The 16,725-nt window shown below is 50.4% G+C and overlaps 1 protein-coding gene across 6 annotated transcripts in view; it reads right to left on the reverse strand.

Moving 5' to 3' along the window:
* Positions 1–16,725, reverse strand: part of VPS13D (vacuolar protein sorting 13 homolog D) — a 236,859-nt gene that overhangs the window by 27,340 nt on the left and 192,794 nt on the right. The window contains exon 68 of one of the 6 annotated variants that reach the window (XM_072828311.1): positions 642–1,571. The exons of the other annotated variants lie outside the window; for them this stretch is intronic. Within the exon in view, the coding sequence (XP_072684412.1) occupies positions 1,529–1,571 (43 nt within the window). The 3' untranslated portion in view covers positions 642–1,528. Of the gene's footprint in view, positions 1–641; positions 1,572–16,725 lie in introns of those variants that run through there. 6 annotated transcript variants of the gene reach the window in all.

Here is a 16,725-nt window from a genome sequence, read left to right on the forward strand (position 1 = left end):
GTTCTCTCAGATCAGGTCAGCGGGGACCTGTAAGAGTCACAGTGCCTTGCTCTTTAGTAGAGGATTCACTTCATAAAACTCTTGGCTGGAGCTCGAATGAGTGAACAGCCGGGGCTGGCAGAGGGTCAGAGAAACGGGTCCCCTCAAGCACTGTGAGTGGGAGCACAGAGCATTTCAACTTCCTAGAAGGCAACGTGTCATGTGTTTCAAAACAGGTAAGTGTATTATTGTATATATGCAATCTAATATACTTTTTAAAAGATTTTAAGAGACACAGAGAGAGAGGCAGAGACACAGGCAGAGGGAGAAGCAGGCTCCCTGTGGGGAGCCCGACGTGGGACTCGATCCCAGGACCCGGGGTCACGCCCTGAGCCCAAGGCAGGCGCCAAACTGCTTGGCCACCAGGGATCCCCTATGCAATCTAATATTATATAAATGTTAGAAATCATGACTTACTTCTGGAATGGAAAGACATCCCAGCGTCACTGTGAACAAGGTATGTGCTCCTGTTCATGTAAAATCATATACGTGTGCGCACACGTACACACACACATATCTATGTACACACAGAGATACCCGCCCAAGGTGCAACTGTTAGCCTTTTGGTGATTATCAATGGCCAGTGCGACTGAGTTTTTTTTTCTTTTCTTCTTTAAAATGGGAATAACAGTATCTATTTCAATGGTTTGCTACGACGAGGTACCTTGCAGGTTTTGGGAACAGTGTCCACACACTGTAAGGGCTCATATAACGTTTGAATTTCCGCAACAGCTCACATTTGTACATATTTTCAAACTCAAACGACAGGACTATTCTTTAGAAGATGATTCAGGGCGCAGAGTCTCAAACACCAAAACGTCTAAAGCACAAATGAGTACAAATTTCCGTCACATACTGTCCACAAGCATGGGCTGGATACAGACTAGAAAGAGTCAGAATGGCCAGGCTTCGTCCAGAATTGGTTTCTTCTGGAATAAGGAGCAGTCCGAGTGGAGATTTCTCAAGAGGAAAGGGGCAATGAATTGACCACTACTATCCTCCGCCACTGCATCCTCCAAGGCCGGGAGGCACAGCCCACCCTGTACTGATGGTGGTGAGGGCCACTGGGGTTGTTTTGGGAACCTGAGGGTCCTCTGCAGGAGGCTACCTTCCCAGCCCATCTGACTTCCTTTTCCAGCCCTATCTTGCTTTCTGACCTTGAACAGCAGAGCCAGGGCTTCTCTCGCTTGCAGCAGGCGGCCAGCTCAGAGCAACGTGCCCTGACGGATGAGTGGGAGGTGGCGGACCTGGCTGAAGCCCAGGTGCTCACAGCATTCTCCCTACACAAGCCCTGTGAGGCAAGTCAGGGGCTGCAAAAGGAGCACTCTCAGAATGGGCAGAAGCAAGAGCACTCTGCCTCCCAGCTTGCCCGAAATTTCCTTCCTGCGAACACGGGGAGAGAGAACATCTGGAACTGGTTTTGAGGCTCTCCAGCTGCAGAGCCACTAGAGTGAAGTTCGGGTTTCACTGGAAATTGCATTTCAGGGGCTTATAGACTGTCCTTTCTGATTCTCATCAGGGTGAAGTACAACCTAGAAGACAAGCCAGTTCACAGACCAAATCAGTTTTGCTTTGAAATGTTCTCCTTTCCCCATCCCCCTTTGAAAGCAGAATTAATGGTCCAGGTGGTGAGAATTCAAAAAATGAAAGAAAAGGGCACGGGGTCATCTCAGGTGCATTTCTATGCCTTCGCAAAAAGCAGACGCACCCCCTGGGTCAGAGTCGACGCCAAACCTTCAGAGCACCTTGTCCTCCTGAGAAACAAGAACCAACAAGACTGAGCCCATTTGAATTGTCGGACTGGGGCTTGCCTGTACAGGACTAGAAAAAAATGTGGATTCAGCATGTGTTAGAGCTTGTTGGGAGCCCAGGAGGCAGCAGGGAAAGATGCTAGATCCTTTCAGACAGAGGGGACAGTGGAATGAAGTCCTCTCGGATCTGGGCCAGCCCCCTCCACCATGTGCTTTCTGCAAGTGGCCTCCCCAGGCACTGGGACACAGGCTTGCAAGAAGCACAGGCCCATCAGCACTCGGCACCAGCCTCTCTGCCTGAGTCTCACTGCACCTCTGGGAAAAGCAGGTGCATCTGGTCGTCTCCCCAGAGCAGAAGTGACAGCATGTCTCCCTACTCTGCCAACGGCGAATACACAACCTCTATTCTAGCCTCTCCTGCCAGCTGACGGTTGGTTTCTCCCTCGGGACCTCGAGGTAGAGGCAGGTAGGGGGAGCAGGCATGTGGCTTTCCAAAGACCAAGCTCCTCGGGGTGGAGAGAAGCAGGCAGGCCTGGGACAACCCTGATGCAGACAAAGAAGGGTGAGTCACACATAAGACAAGAGGCGACTCTTCAGCTGCTTTTCATCGTTCCCCTTCCAGAGGGTCACTCAGAGTCAAAGGCTCACATTGGACTTCCTTCTGCATGGTACATGAAGCACTGAAACTTCCTAAAACGTTGTATTAAAATCTTTGCAAATAAAAATTTCTATAAATCCTAGTTAGTGGATCATCTGGCTACCTCATGGCATCTCCAATCATTGTTAAACTGAACAAAAACAATTTGAAAAAGCAGAATTTCCTCCTACAATTTAACTGCTTGCTACTCTCTCAGCATACTTCAAAAGGCCAGGTACAGCACAGCGCCTTGATGTCAAATGCATTCAAATAGGTGACAAAGAGAACCTCCAAACAGGTGCCCTTAAGAGACATTTAGTACCAAGGTCTGCTAAACTTTGGATTTAGCAATCGTTCTGTGGAGTCTACACCATAAGTTCCACCCAGGATTCTGAGGCACCTTGACCATAGGAAGCATAACTGAAGGGAATCCAATGACCTCCGTGCAGGCCAGCCGTTCAGGCGCTCCTACCCCTAAAAGCATTTTTTTCAGGCCCCATAGCACCAAAGTAAGCAGAAGCTAGCCTTGGCCATGAAAAGGAAGTTACAGCACATACTACTTGGACGGTCTCCTTCCAAGGCTTCCTGTACCGTGTAGCAGCTGCAGTTCCCGGGTGACCAGCTGGTGAGGACGGCTTCTGCTGGATGGCAGAGCAAAGGCGGGGTGGAACCAGGATGTATCACTGCTGGTTTGTGAAACGGACAAATTCTGCATTGGAAGGCTGCAGGCTTATCACTGGTGGGGGTGGGGGGTACGGGAGGGAGGAGCTGGGACACTCCTAGGCACAAAGGTCAGTGAGGAGGTTCTCCAAGCATGGATGCCAGCAGACGAGGGTCTCTCCTGGTCCTCTTGCACTGTCTCTAGGTTAAGTTGGTAGGGGGGAGTGAATGTGATAAGCATCCTTCACGTGATGAGATCCAAAGTTTACAGAAACTACCTCTGCGGCCCCCAAAACACACACATATCCCATTCCCCCAACAACCGCACTGGCATCCTTTCCCATATCTTCTGGGTCAGAGGCCTGTTCCCACACTCCATAGCCATATCCAAGAGTTGAAAGGAAGTGGGTCATGAGACCTGGTAAGAAGCCTCACATTCATTCATTCATTTATTCATTTATTCATTTTAAAAGATTTTATTTACTTATTGGGAGGGAGGGAGAAGCAGGCAGGGAGCCCGACGTGGGGCTCGATCCCAGGCCCCCAGGATCATGACCTGAGCTTAAGGCAGATGCCTAACCCACTGAGCCACCCCGGCTCCCCAAGAAGCCTCAGCTTTAAGTCAGGAAGTCTTTTGATGGGGAAGACCAAGAGATGATCCCGAAGCAGCACAGAAGTTAGGAATGTGTGCTCTGCACTCACACTGCCAGGCTTCAAAATCTGGTTCCCTCTCCCTATCTTTAGGATCTTAAACCAGTCACATAACCTTTCTGTGCTTCGTGTTTCTCACCTGTCAATAGGGCATATAAAGTGCCCATGTCACTGGGCTGCTGTGAAAATGAAACTGTACTGACAGTAACATATAAAAATAAAATGCAGGCAACCCGGGTGGCTCAGCAGTTTAGCGCCGCCTACTCTGCCATGCCTCTCAGGGCATGAGCCTGGAGACCCGGGATCGAGTCCCGCGTCGGGCTCCCTGCATGGAGCCTGCGTCTCCCTCTGCCTGTGTCTCTGCCTCTCTCTCTCTCTCTCTGTGTCTCTCATAAATAAATAAGTCTTTAAAAAAATAAATAAATAACACAGATACAAATAAAATGCTTAGAATAGTGTGTGCAGGCCTAAGCGTTGGGCGCCCGGAGCTCCATCGCCGGGACACAGGTCTGCACCTGACGCCTGGCCCCTCGCACACCAGCTCTCTGGAAAGGGCAGAAACGTAGGTCTTGCTGGACGGTGCGGACAGAAGACACGTCGGCCCCCAGTGTGGCCGAGGGATGGAGGGCACCAGGCACCCCTCGGCCCGCTGCTTTCCTCGGTCTCTGAGCACAGGCGGGGCTTCCGGCCTCGCTGCGCACAGCCCAGGCCGCGGTGTCCCCACCCGCTCCCTCCGTGGCGCCCGCGGCCGGGGCCCTCGGGCTCGGCCCTGGCGGCGTCGCTGCGGGGCGGGAAGGCAGAGCGGCCCGAGCGCGCCCGCCCCGCGGAGGGGACACGGCTGGCTTTCCTGCGCTGTCAGCCCCGCTTCCCTCGGCAACATTATACCGCAAACACGGGGCTCCGCTGAATCAAGCGCCGCGGTGTCCCGTTTCGGGGGGGGCTGCTCCCGAGGGAAGCGCTCTCCACAGCGCCTCTGGCCCGCCTCGTCCCCAGGCGCCGTGTCACGGAGGACACGCGCGGCTCCGCCGTGGCCCGGGCCGGACGAGTGCCGAAGGGCGGGCGGGCGGGCGGCCCCTCGCGCGGCGTGAGAGGGTTAACCGGGACGGCCGGCCCAGCTCCTTATAAACGTTTGCCCTGTGGACATGTACTCGTTGGCGGCCGTACAAGACTCGAGCTGTGTTACACGCCTTAACGATATGGTTCAACTGTCGGTCAGGCCTGGGCCTGGCGCTGGGCCAGACCGCAATCAATGGGACACAGAACCTCCCCCTTTCAGATCATCACGAAGGCTCATATTATCTCCTTTTCGTCGTGCTGGTTAAATTTATGGAGCAGAACCCTGAAGCCGCATTCCTTGGCCTGGGCCGGCCCACGCGGCCCTCCTTCCCTTTGTTCGGTACTGTAAGCGAGCCGTGCTCTGGAGGACTGCAGGGTTGTTAGTTCAGGCGCTGACTGTTTGCTCATGACTGAAATGAAAGAGTTCAGTGGAAGGGCAAAAGGACAGCCCAAGTGTAAAACCCCATCCCAGCAGGCCCTGGGCCCTACATATAGGCCCGGAGCTGTTCCTGAACGTATGACTGCACTTGGTTCTCACGAAAGCAAAATCTCCGGTCTGATCTCTGCTAAACCATCTCTGAGACGGCAACCGGGTCTTCCTGGGGCGCACCTCCAGGTGAACGTGTGAATTCGGGGGTACCGTCAGGGCAAGCCTGCCCTCAGAGCATGAAAAGAGCCACGGCCCACCGCCATACGCTCCAGTCTTCCCAGGCCCGCAGGGGACGAGAACGCAAACACTGACTGGTAGCTGGTCTGAGCTTTAATACTGATCCAGGAAAAAGTAAACTCATTTTCCAGCCCTTGGCTACAAGGCTGGGACGCTCTGAAGGGAGGCAGCAGGGGATCCGGTGTCCTGTCCTCAAACCGGAGAAGGTCCTGGGTCTGCCCACGAGCTCTCTCCTGGATCTGGAGTATCTCCGATTAGTACACAAAGGGTGGAACAATCAGCCTGACGGGCAGGCCTTCGCTTCAGTTTTGGAGTTTAATCCCAGAGGACGCCATCTGAATGCAGGCTCTCCAAGGGGTGAGCTGCCAACCCACGGTCCATCATGTGAACCAGCATGGTGTGAGGGTCCACCTCTAAATGAGGCTACTGGGAGTCTAGAGTGATTGCCAGAACCCTTCCAACCAAAGTCTAAGCATTAAAGAGCAAGGAGTGAGAGGAGCAGAGGGGAAAAACAAAACCCTAAGCCAAAAGTAAACCAAAGACGTGCTGAGAGGACCAGGTAGGAGAGCCTCTGAGGGGGGTCACTGCTGGCTTTAGAAGCACTTTCCTGCCAGTTTGGCCTTTTTGGGGGCCAGTGTTATGCCGTGCTAGCCTAGGCCCAAGCTTGTGACACGGTACTAGACTAGGACTAGCACACTAGCAACAACACGCGCATCTTGGATGGAGTCTGGCGAGGCCAGCGGTCTGCTCCAAATGTGGGCCGCGTTCAATCCGGAGGTGAAAGTCGTGCCTCCTGATGGGAACTAACCATGTGTTTATTTCTTTTTCTTTCTTTCTTTTTTTCTTTTTCTTTTTTTTTTTTTTTTTACCATGTGTTTATTTCTGAATGAACTGTACACACATTTTTGTGTTTTCCTCAAAGATTTCCTTGTCCCCTGTGCTGATGAGATGAGCCAATGACTCTGTCACTTGAAAGCCCAAAGCACCTTTTTCTGGGTAGACAGGAGGTGCCATGGAATGAATGGATCACAGAAAACTGTCTCTAGCTACTGAGAATCCCTGTTTCTATGGCACTTCTTCCACTGTATACTATTTGTTCTGGGTTTATTAAAAAAAAAAAAAAGTTACAGAGAACTACTGAAGTCAGGAAAGAGAAAAGGGCAAGAAAAAGTTAGGTAGGCTAATTTAGGAAATTCTCAAAAGTATGTAATCTATTCAATCTGCCTCTAGTTACTCACATGTGCGTTCGGGGTTCAGTGAAGTCGTTAGTCATAAGAACGCCTCACCTCTCCCAGGGCAGTGTACAAAGCACCCGCGCACGCCCACATCATCGCACAGGTTACATCGTACTCAGAAACGAAGCCTGTCTCCGCTGGGTGTCCGGGGCCCACAGAAGGTCTTCTGAAGCCTCATGTGGCCCGTCAGGAGCCCCAATGCACCAAGATTCCCTGACATATTAACATGTGGAAAAGCTCACCACTGAGAATGAGACTCTCTTATGGGCCAAGATGGACTTTGAGAGCTTCTACACAGTGATCTGGATGCCCCCACTTCCTGGGGGACTTTATCTCGGGGTCACTTGGATGACTATATTTGGGGACATACAATCGTAAGTAGCCAATGAGGCCTGACTCCAAAAAAGGCAAGTTGCTCCCAAGAAGGGTGCAGCAGCAGCCGCCACCACCCAAGGCCAGAGACGTTGTCCGGAGTCTCGCTGCTGCACATACTTGTCTCCCGGGTTCTCCGGGTTACGTCCTCCACGCGCTCCGGGGCACTGTCACTTACTCCAGCATCGTGTGTAGGGCTGAGAAGGACTACTCTGATACCAGTTTGGGAACTGAAAGGGAGTATGTTTTGGAATTTGCTTTTTCATACCACGCACATCCATTCTTGATGTAAAATGCCCTCCATCGAGGTTTTGTTCTTTCTTTTAAAACACTGATTTCTTGGGTATCAGCTCACAGAAGGTGCATCACGGTCAAGTGAGCGCCACTGCGGTGACTGAGCACACGGGAAGCCGTGCGTGTGTGTGTGCTGGCCCGGACGTTACGCTGTACGGAGGCTGCCCTCACACGCTGCGCCCGTGTGATCTCGCTGCTGCGTCTGGGGCCACTTCAGTTTTCCCCGACGTGGAATCAGAGGGAGGGCGGAGGCAGTGACAGGGCAGGCATGGCCACAGATTCAACCCCTTGGGGGATTAGATGTAACGGACTTCGATGGTGCTAAGCCCAGCTGGGGTTCAGGCCAGGGCCAAGGGCTGCTCAGGAATATTTTAGGTACAACACTGCCTCAGATTAACCTGTTGCCTTTTTATTTTTAGAACATATGATCAAGCTTTCATACGTCCTGCCTGGGCTCCTTATTGGTCCCTGTGCCCAGCTTCCTCCGTGATGGCGAAGGAGCCCACCCAGTGCCACTCCTCAGGGAGTTATTCACCTCAGCTAGGCAGACGTGACCCGGCCAGGATGCCGCTCACTCCTCGCTCCCTCAGAAGTGGGGAGACTCACCCAAGGAGGGGACAATAGGCTGCTGGCCCAAAACCACAAGGCAGAGGGACGTCAGGGCTGAAATCAGGGCTCTGGTCCCACGATTTATGACCGTGCCCTCTTGCCAAGAGGCCATGCTGCCTCCAACACCCAAAGGGAACATCCAGATAAGTTATTTTGATCGCAGAGACTCAAGTCAAGGAGGAACTGATCCTACGCTGACACACTGAAAGAATGTCAACTGCTGCCACTTTGGCACAATAAATCCAATGATGTTCCACGCCACTCTGTCAGCACCAGCGCTGCATTTTGGGAATAACAATAAAATCCTGAGAATCCTATCCCCAGATTTAACACAACCACCACAAAAAAGCCTGTGGTATATTAGGATTCAGTAGAAGGTTTTGAAAAAAAATTTGTTGCCGCACCACTTTGGACGTCTCACACGGTCCCGCGTGAATCGCCAAGCCGGAGCCACTCCCCTGCGAGCCACCTCCCTCGCCCTGCGACACCCCGAATCCCCCAGGAGCAGAAGGCAACAGGAGCTACATTTCCGGGAACAGGACAACTGGGAAGGTGCGCTCCGAAACGAATTCGGCGATGAGCACTTAGAATGAGCCCCTCGCCTCTTCCAGAGCCCAGAGAGCCCGTGGCATCTACAGAAACGAGAGCGAGTTCTTCCTTTTAAGCTCTAGCCCCGCCCCCGAGAGCACTTTGTCGCTTGTTTACCGACCCGGGGACCCAGGGACGGCCTGCACCAGGACCCGCGGGACTCAGGGACAGGCCCGAGGGCGCCGGCGGCCCCACCGGAGGGCCGGACGCTCCCCTCCACAGCCCTCCCTGCACTCGACAGCGGACTGTCGTCGTCTGGAAAACAGAACTGTTTCGGGGAGTGCTGTCCAAACCACGTAATGCTTTCAAAGCTGTTGACCACAGCGCTGGACGCGCCCGTCAGCTGTCCCAGGCCCCTCACTCCCGGCGGCGGCCCCGCAGGCAGCACAGGCCAACGACTGGAGACACTGGCTACGTAAGGCCCACCCGACAAACCTGGCCCCGGGACAGATTTCCATGTCACGGGGCTGCTGGCTGACCTCCGCTCGGCCCCACGGCCGGATCACTTACAGACGCTAACAATAGCGCGTGATCACCTGCTCTTCACACGCGGGTTCAGAGCGAGTTCGTGGCCTCGCACACCTTCGTCAAGGGCTGCTCGTGCCCAAGGCCGCAGGCCCGCGCGGGTTCGCGCCCCACCTGGCCGGGTGCTCGGGGACAGGCGGACGGGCCCACGCGCAGCGCTTGGCCCCAGTGGCGGGGCTGAGAAGACTCTCCCCTCAGGGCCCGCGCGGCCCACAGGGCCCCCAACCCGGCTTCGCGACGTGGGGACCAAGCCGTGTTGCGGGAACCCCTCCCGGCTGCCTGCCAACGCTTGGTTTCTTTTTACACCGGCTACCACAGTGCTACTTCCCATTTCTTCTCCAGAACTGGGGAAGATCTGTGATTTTATGTTCTTTCCACATCTCTTTCTGAAACGAGCGCTTCTCTTTGAAGAAAGACCTCTTGCCCTTGGAGTGTCAAGATAAGAAAACTTTCAGCAACTTCCCTTGGAAACTACAAAACCCCCATCAGCACCCAGGATCTAAGTACGCTCGCTCACCAGCTGCCGGCCCCTCTGAATAGCTTTTATGGTTCCAGGAGGGGTGGTGACAGGGCCTTGTCACTACCGTGGGGTGTGCTATTTCTTTCATGTTCCTGGGATCTGACAAGAGCCTTCTACAACCTGTTTCTTTACAACACACAGAATGAGAGATTAAAGGCCAAGACCAGACTGAAAGCTGGGGTTGGGAGTAGCCACGACTTCTCACCAGAGGCATTCTAAACCTTCCCGGGAAGGAAGGGCCGCTGGCCGCCCAAGCAGACGCTGCTCAGAAGCAGCCGTGCTGATTAAATGAGGTGATACATGTAAAGTCCCTACAGCAACGCCTAGATCACAGCACAGGTCAGAAAGTGGCAGCAAGAACGTTATTATTCAATTTCTCACTACCACCAAGCTTAAAGAATGCTCTAACAGAAATAATGGAGATGGATTTTGCTAAAACCACATTAATTCATAGCTACTGGTTGGATATGAAGGGGAAAGGACGTCAAGAAAGGATGAATGAATGAGTGAAAAGTCCAAGTTATAGGGCTCCTGATTAAATATGACAGATTTAGTCCAGAGACCTCTCTAACGCGAAAGCAAAGGGATACAGATGGCACAAATCCAAAAGGATAAAGAGAAGGTGTCAACAATATTCTAGAAGCTGAAAAGCAGATGGACACATGGTGCTGAAAAGTAAGCCTGGGAGTGGGAGCCACAGAGCAAAACCCACCAAATTTCAGAAACTCGGGCACCAGGCAGCTTGGGCGGCCTGGGCAGAAAGGGAGGAACAGGGAGGCGAGTGTGTCGGGTGGTGAAAACAGTAAGATGGGCTAAAAGCCTAAAGAGCAGCTAGACCTGCAGCCCGTTCCTCCTCAACACAGGACTGGAGGCCACAGGCCCCCTGTTCTCCCAGCCCGGGAGGGCCCCAGGCCCCGCATAGGGCTCCGGGCTGCCCACCAGCGCCTCTGCTTTAAAGAGGAGCAGAACGGTCAAGAAACACCCACCTGAGGACTGTCTCTGTTCATGAAAGAAAAAGGCCAAAACAAACCAATGGAAGAAAAAAACTCTAGAGAGCAGTCGGGTCAGTCCGGACAGGAGCAGGGGCACCCAGAGGGAGGAACGTGCAAGAAAAATCCGAACACCGATAAACTGCTTCATCATGCATTTTTAAGCACACAGAGAAGACTTTGTGGATAACTTAGTAATAGGCAGATAGAAAAAAAACATTTTCTTAAGGACTTACTACACTTGGAGCAAGAAAAGCTGAAAGTGAGTAAGAGTTTGAGGATGAAATGGGAATATGCATGTGGCAAACTAAGCAAACAACAATAATCAAAGTTACTAACTCCAAGGAGAAAAAAGAAACCAGAAAGGAAACATAGTCATAGTAACCTAGATAGCTTCCCTGGGAATGCTGTTGGTATAGTCAGAATAACGTAAAAACTGAATACTGATTAACCCAAAAAGAACAATATACCTAGACTAACAAGAAGGGGAGGGACTAGGAAGTCCAATGATAGCAAGAAATAGCACTTTTTTTTTTTTTTTTAAGAAACACAAAAGCAAATACTTCCAAATCAAAAGTGTTGAAAGTGGTTGTCTCTGGGGGAGCAGAAATCAGAGGTAGGGAAAAGTGGGGCAGGAGATTGGTGGTTTTTATTTTCAGACATGTAGAAGTCTTTTGATTTTTAAAAGGGTGGACATATATCTACTTTGACAAAATACAATTTAATTTTAAAAGACCCACAGGGAGTCTGCTTGTCCCTCTGCCTGTGTCTCTGCCTCTGTCTGTCATGAATAAATAAAATCTTTAGAAAAAAATTTGTTATAGTGAGATAATCATGGTCAAAGTCATAGCTTTTTAAAATCGTTGTTTTTATTAATACAGAAATTAAATAATAGTTAGCAATAGAAGGTAGAAAGAGCAGAGATCATTGAAGAGTTTTGAAAGAGTAGTGACAGACCTGTTCATAAGGTTGGAAAAACCGCCAAGCCTCCCCAAAATAGAGCACAACACAAATGCAAGTTGCGGTTTCCAAGAACAAACAGTAAATCAAGTCACTAATAAAGAGGTACTTCAAGGAAGTGATAGGAAACTTGTTTTAATAAGCATGAGACCAAATTAAAAGTATTAACATACAAACAACTTGGTGATTCTCAAGAATCTGGAAGATTCTTCAAAGCAGTTTGTCCTCGAGTATTTAAATATTCTCAGCACTGAATACCTAGGATATGCCCGGAACACAGGAGAAGGCAACACTTCACCAATTAATGCATCTCTGCTGTCAATCTGCCTATACTTGAACCAGTGTGTTTACCAAGCAACCGATCAGAGCATCTCACGTTTAGAATCAGCCCAACTGAACTAACGGGGCCCCTCAACAAGTCAAGCAAAAAACAGAGTAAGTCTCAGAGGCTCTCATCTTTTCACGAGGGATATGAACACCCACATGGTGATCCGGCCTTTCACGCCTCCGGAAGTGGGCAGGTGCCAGTCATTACCATCCTGCCTGTGCTGCTGCGGTGGATCTGGGAAGTCTAAAGAACGGATGAACTTTGCCCTCTGTCCATCCTGGCGCACGCAGGGAGGTTCCATCGGATCCAACTGGTCCGAAGGCCCCAGGATTCCCGTGGCCCACCCTCCCCACAAAGACAAGCCAAGTTGGGCTCTGAGTCTCCTCTGAAGTTTCCTGCAGTCCCCGGGATTTCATGATGCTGCCTGGGTCACCCCTGGCATCACCTATGTTTGAAGTATGTTTAGGGACAATCTAGCAGGAGCTGCCTCTGGTGTTAACACAGACCTGCCGCATAAAACCCGCTTTCCCCCGAGAGTTCAAAGGAGCGCATCCACATCCCACGGGCTTGTCCTGCTCCACCAGCCTCGCTGCGGCGGAGCTCAGGTTCTGCCACGTAAACGCCGACCTAGTGCGCACTCCTCCAGGTCCCGACCCAGCTCGGGGCCGAGCCCGCGGGAGCAAGTGGCCTTGGACAGGATGGACCTTAGGCTTCGGGGTAAGGTGCTCCTCACTCCCCACGCTGCTAAGGTGAGGGACTGAACTGGGTAAATGATCGTGAGAGGTCTCCTGGTACGTAACACAATCTTTCCAATTGTTACCTCAAGAAACCCAGTAAAAGTCAGGAGCAAACCAGGAGGGCGGACGAGGGCCAGCAGGACACCAAGGTGAAGCGTCCTCTCATGGGGCTCCCGCTGCTGAATCCACATTAGTCCACCGCTGGCGACAGGTGTTACTGGCCAGCGGGGCGACGGAGCATCAGAGCATCCCGTCGGGGAAGGAGCCCGGTACGGCGCCTGCTGGCTGGCGCATACGCGTGGGTGGAAGGAGGTGCGAAGAGTGGCACTGGTTTACATTTCTGCAAATCTCCTTAAGTCTTGCTTAATAGAAAACAGCTGCATTCTCTTATCTGCTTCTACAGTCAATCGCTGTGTGCAGTATCACACATTGTGTGGCTTCCAGAAAACTCCACCGTACGTTCATTAGAGAATATTATTATAACAATGGTTATTTAAATGTATAAAAAACAAGTTTGACCTCATGGATCCTGGGAAAGGCTGAGGTTCCCTAGGGGTCCTCACACCATATTTTGAGAGCCTGTGTTCTAAAAGGACCCACGTGGACAAATTTTGTGCTCGCTGAGACATCAGTTTCCTCTACGTATCTGAGTAAATCCGCTAAGGACAGAGACGAGGAACGCTGTTAACCCGATTTGCATTGAATTGTATAAACCCAATATAAGAAAAGTTTCCCTTTCTTTCCTTTCTCTCCTTCCTTTCCTTTTTCAGAGTATATAGTGATTAAAATGTTTTACAGATGCAATCTTATTTCCCCCTACTTGACAAGTTAGTGAGAAACTTAGCAAGAATCTGTCTTTGAGAGGCGGTCTGGCAAAACAGACTAAATGAAGGTACGAGGGCAGGGAGACTCTGGGTTCACTACCACCCCCACGCCTACCTTTTCCTGCCCCCAGGATTATAAGCTCTCCCTTGTGATGCAACACTACAGTCTACCCCCGGCCAGCCTGCTGGTCCCCTATGCACCTCACAATTACCTCACACCTGAAGCTTTTTGGGAGCAGGGGACTGGAACTCAAACCTGGCTCCTCTCTTTAAGGGGGAATTCCTAGTTCATCCTGGGCAACAAGGGATGACTCTATAAGGGAAAATCATTAGAGACGTAGTCATCAAAACCCCCAAATAAGTGACCATAACACCTTTGCAGAGGAATCCCAGAAACAGTAGATGGCTTTTCAGTTCTTCTCTAATGCACAAAATACAAATTCTTCTCAGGAAGGACTACACCATTCTACACCATTTTAAGCAAAAATCTTAAATGCAGTCCCTCAGAGTTTTACTAACCAAATCACTGAGCAAGGAAAGGGCCCAACATGTACAATGGCTGGATTGATCACTTAATTTTCAAATGGAGGAGACAAAGATCTGAAAGCACTACACACTTTCCATCCTATTTTCTTTGAGCAAAGACCTGTTGGTTGAGATACAGGGATTGTACTTAAAAGATGTACACGCATAGATTCAATTTATTTTTACTTTTGGAAACAGGATTGTGCCGTTTTCCAAAGCCAGTCATCTCTGCATGCCAAAAATGGCAAAAAACAGACACTCTCCTTTCTAGAAACGATTATAATGTACCATGACCAAAAAAGTGTTTTTTTTTTCTTAACAGATAATCTTGCATAAAAATGAGTCATGGGATTTCAAAAGTGGAAAGACTCTTTTCAAATACGTGTGTGCAGGTTTCCATTTTTTTTTTTCAGCAACAGATCTGAGCTTTCCATAAGTTATGTTATAACAAGAGTGGCATCGTCTGGAGCCTCTGAGTGAAAGCAAAGTACGGTATTTACAGTTCAGCAAGAGGGAAGAAGTCTGTCTTAGAAAAAATAAGATCTCCCTGCTTGGGTTCCTATGAGAGGAATTTTAACTTATAAGGCATGAAAGAGGTTTCTAAAAAATATCTTACCCTGGAACTTCATCAGCTTAAACTCAGACCCAAGCAAGATATCCTATGTTGTGACATGGCTCTGAATGTGGTTTCTTCTGTGGGGGTTGCTCAGAAAGAGTGAGAAAATGATCCATCCACCTTGGGGCATTCTCTGGAAAGGCCTGGTTTGGCAGGATCAGGAAGTGAGACTGTATGGCTTTCACCTCCTACATACCCAAGGGTGAGCAGGAGACAGGATGGGTGGCTGCCCCATATCCAATGTACCACTTCTGGACAGCAGAGGGGAGGTATGAATAGTCCCTTCCCTCTGGACGGACACAGCAATCCTTTCTCAGTGCCACTGAAATCAAAGTCCTTCTCCTGATAAGGCTGGCATGTCCACCACTGCACTGGCTGCCCCAAGCAGCAGACCGCTACCAAGCCGATAGACAGATCGGCCCAAAGATCAGAAACTGAGCCTCGGGGTCAACTATGTACTAGGCTCTGGCTTTCCACTCGTGTTCGTTTACCTGTCTTTCCATCAATGCTCCGTGGGTCTAGAGGACTCATCTGGAAAGCATACCTTGTAGCTCTTAAATGTGAATGAGGCAGAAGCTACAGGATGACCTGGTGTATCTTTGTGAAGGGTTAATTTTGGTAGGTAGCAACTGAAAACATCTTATGAAAACAAATACAGGATGAGAGGTAAAATTCATTTAGAGTTTAAAGATAAACTTTCCCAAGCAATATCGGACTTGCTTCTGCCCCCAGCTACATGGGATGTCAGCCCACTCTCCTCTGCCTTAGGAGGAACACTGGTGGAAAAAACTGATAGCATGGGTGCATCCTGACAAACACTGTAGTTTTTATTAAGATTTGTACCTTTGGAAGTTCCCCGAAGGCTCATTTCAAACCAGTTCTGCTTAATGTGTTATGTGCAATACAAGGAAAGCAAACGGCTGCTTGCAGGGTAATTACAAGCACTGCTTCCATTAGGAAAGAGTAGTGACAGCATTTCCTAAACTCCCTTTGTGGCCCTTTCCCCAACCTGTCCAACCTGACTGCATTCAGGCTCTGGTGACCCAACAGGGTCTTTCTTCCTTTTAGTCTTAGAGAGTCATAGGTACGAAGCAAACACTGCAACAAAAAGGATGTTTGCTTGAGAAAATCCACTTCAATTTCACATCCAGGAGGCCATTAATGAAAAGTGTCTTTAACAAATTTTGGGTGGTGTCTTGGGAGTGTTTTTACTGAAAAAGTCAAATATGCCCGCCATAAATCTTTTCCGTGACATTAACCAAAAGGTTGCCCGAAAGCTCTCAGAGCAACTGGAATTTACACGTCCGGGCACAATACAGGGCTCCTGGGACTCCAGAGCGCAGCAGAGTCCTGGTGGCTATATTCTTAAGCACCGATCTATCACTACCCTGCAAACCCCCGTTCCTCCTTATCTAACTTAAATAAGGAGATAAGCCCACCACTCCTGGGCTTCACTAAATTAGTTTAAATATTTCAAGTTCTGGCAGCTCCCACTTCTCTCCCCATTTTGGGCCTTGACTAAAAAGGTGAAGAAATATTTTGGAGGAAGGTTCAGGGTCCAGCTTCATAAATCTTCATCTGCTACTTTCCCAAAATGTCATGTAACCCAAAGCCTACAACAGATGGTATTTAGAGAAATAAACAAGCAAATAAATAGCCCGGAGTCCGAAGCTCCTCCTTTCCACGTTATTTTTGCCTTCTGTTGGGCAATGGCCGCCCCTGGGTCTCTGCGGCTTTCTACCCACCCAAGTTATCCTTCCAAACACTACCGTCAAATACCAGCACACACGCAGGAGCCGGGCAGGCAGCCCAGCGGGTGCCCTGCTTTGACCTGGCCTGTTTGAAGAGCGGTGGGCTTTCGACAAGGCTTCCATGGCACCACAAGTGTGGCTGCCAGCTGTGCCATTTTCATGAACTTTACTTGGGAACAGACAAATGTGGCCCCATACACGTAGACTAGAAGATGCAACCTGAGCCAGCACAACGTTGCCTTGGAAAAGGCTTCTTATTTCGGTTCCAAACCACACATACTTGTACAGTTAACGAATGCAGCAGGGGATACTGGTCTACAACATTCATGCGGAGGCCAAAGGCTCTGCTGTCCTCCGCCCTCTTCTCCCTGCCACCCCCACCTGCCTTCCC

The sequence above is a fragment of the Canis lupus genome, chromosome 5, assembly GCF_048164855.1.
Source record: "Canis lupus baileyi chromosome 5, mCanLup2.hap1, whole genome shotgun sequence".
Lineage (NCBI taxonomy): Eukaryota > Metazoa > Chordata > Mammalia > Carnivora > Canidae > Canis > Canis lupus.